We start from the raw sequence: 8,954 nt of genomic DNA, 5'->3' as shown, positions 1-8,954 counted from the left end.
TAAACTATAGTTTCTTTTTATATCAAAATGTACTCTTGAAAATGTGTTTGGCACAGTGCTAAATCATATAGTTAATACTAAATATTGCAGGATACAATAAAACCCTGGAGTTAACTTGTGTTTACACCCTTTAAGGGATAAAAATAAAAAGATACCAATTATTCAGAAGTCAGCCTATACAAACTGTATAAACAATATTTTATGTCTTGTTTTGAAAACCACTGATAATAGTAAATTTTACACAAAAGACTGCAAAATAATATAAATGGATTTCAACAGATCTTTACAATAAGAAATTCAAATGGAAACAGACAAGTAACAAAGAGAAGTAAAAAAATTTATTGCAGTATTCATTCCACCAGATTTGCTGGGGATCCCTTTTCTTGTATTATTTCAGGGTGACCTAATACATCAAAATCTACATTTACAAAAACTCCTCCTGCAGATAGGTCATAGATACTGCATGCTTTTCTTTTTTTTCTTTTCATTTTTTTTTTTTTGTTTTTTTGTTTTTTTGTTTTTTTGTTTTTTTTCTTCAACAGAATAAATTATATATCCAGGAGATTCTGCCATTTTACAGCCTGGAAAAACAATGCTTCCCTGGAAACTGGGCTAAGCTAAAGAAAGCCATCCGCTGCTAGGTTAAACTCCAAGAACACTTTATTAAGAACATTAACAGACTAATTTCCAACATTCACTTGTTTATTTTTTTTAAACAGAAAGTTTTTTTTCAAGATATAAACAATTTTTTGTTAAACTATAATACAGTGGGAGTAAAAATGAACTGAGAAGTTTCTGCTGCACAACAGCGAAGGAAGCTCCCACAAAAATGTTTACCAAACATTTCCTTCTTTTTTCCCGCGTCCCAGGTTCCATTCTTACTCTTCATTTAACTGATTTTTTTTTATTATTTTTTTTTTGCCAGAAAGTTGGTATTTCAAGTTTTTCTGTTATTTCAATTCCTGTAAATTTGGCTGCATGTACAAATTCATTAGCTGGAAGTTCCATCCTTGGCGGCATACAGCGATCGTAAAGTCTGCACAACTTTATTAGTCAGCTTATTAGCACTCGTTAGAGCAATTTTTTTGTAAATAATGTCTGACTCTTTAATAGTGTCTACCCAAGGCACCAGTTTGCGGCCATCACGGCGCTTAGCCTCAGTCCAGGAGCCACTGTAGGAGCCTGCCATCCACTGAACACTGAAGCCATTGCTGGTTTTCTGTACTACTCTTGCAATTTGTGGTCGGTCTTTGTACTTTGGACAGCAAATAGCGATGACATCCATGACATCAACACTTTCATTCATCTGTGCTGCCAACTCCGTAGAGTCTGAATTTCGTTTTGACCTTCTCAATGACTAAAACATTGGGGGGAAAAAAGACCAAGTGTTACACAAAAGAACTTTAGTGAAATTATTGCTTTTATTGCTTTTAATCCCTTGACGCCGGGAGTTGGGATTTCCCGGCACACATTCCATTGCCGGCAATGAGACGCACCGCGACCGCCAGCGCCAAGGGGTTAACATATCCTTGTAAAACCACATACTCTTAATTTGTACCCGTGTCTTTATCTCTTATTGATATATAAAATTATATATACACATGAATCATAAAGCTACATAAAAACTTGGCAACAATAAAAAGGATAACACACAGTACATTCCAAAGGAAAATTAATAACTTTTTATACTGGATAAATCTCATTTTCTAGTTTGTGTTTTTGTTTTTTTTTTGTTTGTTTGTTTTTTTATTGTCTTTTCTGTTAAACTTTCTACAAAAGTTGTATAAACGGTTAAGTAGAGAATCTCTATCTACAAAATGCTTTCTTTCATGTGGATTACATTACTTGGTGTACATTTAATATAATAGACTGACATTTATAAGCACATAAAAATCATTTTACGTAATACGCTGCGAAATACGTTGACTCCTCCTCCGCCTCACCCCTGAAGTGCCTCCTCCTCTATCCTCCCCATCACTTTCATCGTCCTCTGTCTCAGCTGCATTGTTTTTAGGGCTGCCTCCTCCAAGCAGCGAGGTAATTGCTTTGTTCCGAGCATTTGTGCTAGCTGACACCTCTCCATCTTCTTCCTCTTCATCAGGATCCAAATGTTCCATAAGGAGCTTGAACTATTAAAAAAAAAGGTTAGTCCACCATGTAACTTTAAAAATAGATTATTTGTAACACACTAGATCAAATGAAAAGCAAATGGCAAGGTAAAGAAGCTGACTAAAACAAGCTGCAGATAGCAACAAGCTTGAACAGATTTATTTGTTTTCTTAGAAACTTCTTACTTTCCTCTCCTTTTTTCAGTAGGTATGTAAAAGCAAGTTTTCTCTAGTTGATATTTGAGGACTCGGGGCAAGGGGGATGGGAGGTAAACACAATAGATGCAGTCTCTTATCCCATGATGTAAACAGCGATAGAGCGAACCAGTTATATGGGAGAGGTATATAAGATGGGTACCAGAAATTAGAAAACACTCCATAGAGATTAATATCCTTTAACTGGTTCTGAAATCTATGAGAAGTCTTTGAAAAGCAGTCCTGGAAAAAAACCTGACAGAAGTACTGAGTTACCAGTGTATCAAGTCGGATTACAAGGGACTTAACACTGGAAATGTTCATCCAATACATCAGCACCTACTTTCAAGTTTATACTGTGTTACCTCATTGGAAAGGAATTCAGGTTTTCTGCAAAGCAGCTTTACTTACATCTAAGTACTGTTTTACTATACTCCTCTTAACTTCTTCAGTGATCTTGGAATTAGCCATATCACTCCGCAGAAAATCCAGAGTTTGTTTTGGATGGAAATGTACTCCTGTCTTCCTGTTTATCGCTTTATCATAAACTTTTGCAGATTCAGATGGAGAGTATTTCTGAATTTTGCTGTTTAGAGATTAAAAAAGGGAAGAGCTTTTTAATGATACTGCAAATTAATTTCAAGGAAAAGCTTTTAAAATCTTCAAGATAAGTATACATTTTAATAATTCCATATAAACCAGACATCCTATAAGAAAGGATATCATTGCTTCTCCTAAACCAAAAATTTGTGATTTCTCTATTACACCAATCTGTTTCTTAAACAACTACTTACAATCAGATTTAAAAAAAAAACTTGCAAACCTAATACGTACAAAGAACTCATTAGGTAACAAGACGACCTATTTTCTAAATATCCTTACCTATCAGAGAATCCACAGAGGTTCTTTAAATGTTGTTTCAGCATCAAAAGTAATAGTATGCCTTGGGAGACATTAGCAAATTCAATTAAAGGAGCTGAATTTTCTGGTAAACATTTCATCACAGCATTTATATCATTTTCTTCATCAGAATCTGAATCAGAGTCTACTCTTTTCCGCAACCTCCGAGGCTTAGAAGCTTCCTCCTCGCTGTCACTCCCGCTCCCACTGTTACTGTCACTCTCAGTCTCCTCATCTGATGAAGGTTTTATTTCCTTTTTTTTGTCTTTCACCATTGACTGCAAGAGAGAGAAGTTAGCACGAATTCCAAAATTATAGTACTATCATGTACGTTTCTAAAAAAAATCTTTCCAAAATAATTGCTGGCTTAACTTAGCAAGAATTTTATGAATAATGTTACTTATTTGTAAATCAATCGTCAATTTATATGGAAAAAAAGATGGTGAAAAATTAATGCAGTGCCCATTTTTTGTAAGGTTGGTATAGAATAAACTGAAGCAACAAGTACTTCACACTGGCATGTTAATCTTAAAAGACTACTCAAACTCATTAGCAGCAACAGTAAAATGCAGGAGAAAGCAAAGTACAAAGAATCATGAATACTATTTTCCTTTTCATGAATTACACTGCTGCCCAGAGAAACCCTCAGGTGATCATTCATAGTATTAATGGTCAGTTCTACAACATGCAGAGATACAGAATTCCACATGTGCATTATAACTGCATACAGTATGATTTTTTTCTAACATAGATGTTAAGATGTTTTAAGAAGAATCTCATCCTTTCTGTGATGGATGCTACACATTGGTCTTCAATCTGAAGAAGATTCTGTCTCTTCCTAGCAGTTTACAATTTGTCTTTAGTAGGGCTAGAATTCAGAGCAGCATACTTTGAAGGCATCAAGTCTGACTTGTACTTACTAGTCACATTGGACATTCTAGAAACAGGTTTGCTTCCTTACAGTTTGCACCTTCTACTGTTAAAGCCGTCCAAGAAATGAAGACACTTAAGTCTTTAAGAAGCAGAGGGCTTTCAGGGTTGTGTACTGCCATAACAACAGACACTATATTGTTATTCAGTTGTTATATAGTTGTTATTCAACTATATTGTTACATATAACCTTTAGAAAAGACAGACTATGTACTCTTTCCTTGAAAAAAAAAAGTCTTTTAAGTTTCTCAGGCATCACGAGCAACTGCTATCAGCTACTTGACAACAAAAAAACCCCAGACTTTACTACTAAAATTACATGGACAACCAGAATAAGCTGGTATTTATTTCATGACAGTTCTGGGTTCATGTGCTTTCAGATGCATCCAATTTATTATAATTATTCTTCAGCTATTTCAGGGAATAATACAGATTTGACAGTAAGAGCTCAAACTGCATAATTACTTTTAAATCATTTAAAAAGCACTGTGAGGAAAGTCTGCAGATGCAGGCCAGAAAAGAAAGAGTTGCTTGTTTTTAAATACTGGTTACAAATTAATACTACCGGTCCATACCAATAATGCTACTATATTCACTGAAAAATTGACCATATATATACATATATAGAGAGAGATACAGAGATATATATGTATAGATAAGCTTATGTTGCCACCATACTAAAATATATATGGACATACCTCTTTAAATGACTGTAGTAGGTTACTACCAGAAACTGATAGTGTAATGTCTATATGATGCATTATGAACAGTGGCTCTTCCTGTGTTTGGTAAGGAAAACAGGCTAGATTGTCTGCTATGTACAAGAGCATATTCACCTCTGTTTTCTGGAAGTTGAAAGAAGAAAAAAAAAAAAAAGTAACCCATGAGTACAAGTACAAATATCTTAGATTCAGACACTTACCCTGCATTCCTAACATCCTGAAGCAAAACCAGGATGAAAAATGTTATCCTATGTACCGCCCTCCCTCCCAACCCCACTGTAAACAACATATATATATGCAAAATTTAATCATACCTGAATATATATCATTTCTGATTAGTCCAAACTGGGTATAGAAAGGTACAGAATGATGCAGTAACAGATGCATTCTACTATATAGGTAATATTATATTGGTAAATATATTGCAAAGCAAAACAAAGCACATTAGGGAAATAAAGTTTTCAATAATTCACGAAGATACAAAGAAAGAAAGAAAGTGTTCAATAATTCATAAAGATAGATGGTAAAAGAAGCATCTAAGCTTGCAATGCAACCTAATTTCTTTTTGAGTGAATGAGGTGTGATGCTTACTGCAGTATCATCAAAGAGGTTGAGTAAAGAAATTAGAAACGCTCGTCTGTGTTGACGGTTCCCTCGGATCATGGAGTACAGGTGTGAGCAGAGTGCACTGGATGATTCATCGTGTCTAAAACCTCTGACAGGATCTTTTGGGCAGGTATTAATCGCCTGTTGTACCTGGTAAGACATCTTCATGCCAGCCACTGCTTTCATCTGAAATGGAAATTTGTTCATTTTTATTTAAGCCATTGATTTCAAAGCAGTAAAACTTACTCCTTTTAAGTGGATGCTCACCTGAAGTGTAATTTTAAAAAACACACTTGAGGCTATACTACCTTTTGAGTTGGAAAGCAGATTTAAACAGAACTTGTGGCAGAGATCAGAATGCCTTGTGAAGTGTTTTCTCTGTAAATTCTGTTAGAAACACACAGCTAACCTGTTTACCTACTGCAGCCAAGTATTCTGATACAGTTTTCAAGAATACTGAAGTGTTTTCAGACACAAACAGAGTATTTTACAAAATGTATATACTTCCTGTCACTTGCAGCAAAACGAATGACTGAGTACAGTTAGTAGAACAGGACTAATAAACAGAGGTGTTTGCCTATATCCAGTAATTTCCAGCTGATTATGCTTACTTTAAGGCTCCTCCTCTTGTTTCAAAACAAACTGAGTATCTAGTTAGGCTGCACTTCCAGCTCTCCTCATTACATACCTCAGCTGCTGTTCAGCAAAGCTGTCTCTCCATCTATACGTTCTCTCTGCTACCCTTCACCTACAGGATTTGGTATCTGTTTGGATGTCACCAGCTGTGCTGTGCTCCAATGCCAGTGCAATACAAGCAGACACAGGAAAACCCACAGTACAGCACAAACACTCAGCTTAGACTTGGGCCTTCTCAAATGAGGTGATGCTTCAGCTCAATTTCAGATCTAAAGCAGAATTACTTGCACTATGCCACAACATCAAGTTCTCACCAAGGCCTCAGATTTTCCTTTCAACATGATCCCTCATATCCAAACAGCTTCCTATTCCCCTTCTGATTAGATTACATTTATAAAGCCTTGATGTCTTAACATTCTAATACAGACAAACTAAGGACTTGTATTTTTACAAGGTGTTTTTTTCCCTAGTCCACTGATACAGGAAAATCATTGCTAAACATGATGATATGGCTATCCTTACCTCTTACCAAATAAATACTCTTATTACTCAGTGATGAAAGTACTGCTTTGAATTATAAATCAAGGGACATTTTAGCCTAAAAGAGACACTTAAAATTATTATATCCTTTCTAACATTAGAAATCTCTGAATAGGAGAGTCGAGATAATCTTTATGCCTATAGTTACTTTTTATTCGTCAGTTTATACAGTTTTTCTGTAGCTGGGGCATATTCAGGTGTTAAATCACTAGAGACCATAACAGTATTTTGTAAAATGTTAAATTAGAATTACTTACGTGAATGAACCCAGCATATTTTTTGTCTATTTCCACCAATTGCTGGTCAGCTTTATTTCGCATAGAGGGCTCTGGATCTGTGCCCATAGCAATTAAGTACGGCACACACTTGAAAAACAAATGAAATTATTATTCAGGGTCATTGTACCTTCTCTTTCTCAGTCCTTGTTCTTTTATTACACTACTGTTTGTGTTATAAATTAGGATAAGTAATCTCTATACAACTTACTACCTTACTACTTTTTGCAACCAAATAGTACAGAATATGCAAGACACCAGTGTTATGAATGTTAGAAGTTGTGCTTGCCTTTCTCTCAAACTCTAAAACCAATCTATACTACAAAAAATGCCATTTAAAAAAACCAAACACACCATGACTTATCACTGAAAATGCACAATGGCTGTGGTAAGTAATTATAAAAACATTATGTAGCAAAGAATAATGGAGATGATGACTGAGGTTCTGACATTAACTGGGGAATTCCATAGTATTTGGAGGACATGGGGGTTGAGGTGGAGTCAAGCTTACACATTTTTCAGGATAAAAAAATCAAATGAAGAAAACAAGTTGGCAAACACCTGAAATTTTTAACTGAAATAAGCTCCAACATACATTTGTACATGCTTTTTAGGCACTGGCTGGGCTTTACATCTTGATCCAAAAATAGAAAATGCAGCATTTGGAATCTCACTGGCTAAAGAACATAAAACAGATTTCAAAACATGCTTTCTGTAAAGGTCCCTTGCTACAACAAGAAATTACTGCAGCATAGTTGGAAGATAAAAAATGGAAATCTATGTAGCAAGTGAGAAAGGCTCTGAAAACCTGAATAAGAAAAACGTCCATCATAAAAGCCTACCATACCTGAACAGGATGGATGAGACCCTGGTTTAACGTCAGTGCAATGACATTTAGAGCAAAGTGACGAACACTGGACTGGGTATGAAAGAAAGCCTCAAGGACCTGTTTGAGATATAGCTGCATGATGGAACTACTCATCCCTGAGGAAATATCACCCATTTCTTTCAGGTCTTCCTGTTTTGCTACTTTTTTCCCTGTAAAGTGGAAAAGACAATAGCACACAGTATAACCATTTATTTGTCACTATTTCATTCATGCTGATATTTTAAGCTTTACAACACATACACCTTTCAGCTGTCTTAAAATGTGTTTATGATCTCATGAGACATGGAAGAATCTGATGGTAAATGTAAAAAAGCCTACAGAGATATGACTTCACTTAAAGACTTGTACCTTAATAAAAGTTTTCCATTTTTAAAACTACTTCAGTTTTACTTATTATTTTCTGCCTGCAAATTAACCTTAGGGGAGATACTAACAAAAAGTATTACTACCATCTTGGTTACGCATTCTTGATTGCATCCAGGATCTGTACATCTTGAAAGTAAATAACATACCCATTGCATGTATATACCAATGCACACAATGAATTTTTGAAAATTATTCTGAGATGCTTTGAGTACAATATAACTGATCTGGTAACAATCATAAGTGACTCAGTTCACATATAAAGTAATGGCATGCAAGAAAGTTAGGTTTTGCAAGCCTCACTAGCACGGAAGAGGCCAACACTTACAGTCTCTGTCTGCCTGCTGCATACGTGTATCCTCCTCCTGCAAGTATGTCTGGAGGTTTTTTAACACCTGGATTTTTAAGTTTACTGAACAGTTCTTATCTGAAAGAATGCTGTTGTACAGAGTCTTCACTTCCTGTTCAAACATTAAACTTGGGTGTTGTATAAACGCAAATCCTAAAGGGGGAAAACAAGAGGACATATTTAACATTATTATCATCTACAATTGTACAGAAATTTATCTCTTCCTTTTTCTAGATAAAAAATATTTATTTTCTACATAGAAACTATCTGCAGCTTGTAAGGAGTTCTATTGGCCAGTGCTATTACCTATGACCCTGTTAGACATAAAGGTGGGGTGCCAACCCAGGGCAGCAGCAATAGGAAGAGTTATACAGGTCTGGAAGAAAGTCCATTGTAGTGGCCTGCATCTGAATCAATACGTGCTCTCATGAGAACACGGGA

The 8,954-nt window shown here is 35.5% G+C and overlaps 1 protein-coding gene across 1 annotated transcript in view; it reads right to left on the bottom strand.

Moving 5' to 3' along the window:
• Positions 1-8,954, bottom strand: part of NIPBL (NIPBL cohesin loading factor) — a 149,899-nt gene continuing 140,945 nt past the window's right edge. The window contains exons 39-47 of the mRNA XM_030466730.1: positions 8,493-8,666; positions 7,760-7,950; positions 6,895-7,002; positions 5,447-5,647; positions 4,832-4,978; positions 3,186-3,481; positions 2,715-2,889; positions 1,944-2,129; positions 1-1,357 (exon numbers count right to left, since the gene is read on the bottom strand). Coding sequence (XP_030322590.1) covers positions 992-1,357; positions 1,944-2,129; positions 2,715-2,889; positions 3,186-3,481; positions 4,832-4,978; positions 5,447-5,647; positions 6,895-7,002; positions 7,760-7,950; positions 8,493-8,666 — 1,844 coding nt within the window. The 3' untranslated portion in view covers positions 1-991. The remainder of the gene's footprint in view (positions 1,358-1,943; positions 2,130-2,714; positions 2,890-3,185; positions 3,482-4,831; positions 4,979-5,446; positions 5,648-6,894; positions 7,003-7,759; positions 7,951-8,492; positions 8,667-8,954) is intronic.

This window comes from Calypte anna, chromosome Z (assembly GCF_003957555.1).
Source record: "Calypte anna isolate BGI_N300 chromosome Z, bCalAnn1_v1.p, whole genome shotgun sequence".
NCBI lineage: Eukaryota > Metazoa > Chordata > Aves > Apodiformes > Trochilidae > Calypte > Calypte anna.
The sequence above is the reverse complement of the archived record's forward strand: the minus strand, read 5'-3'. Positions and strand labels throughout refer to the sequence as shown.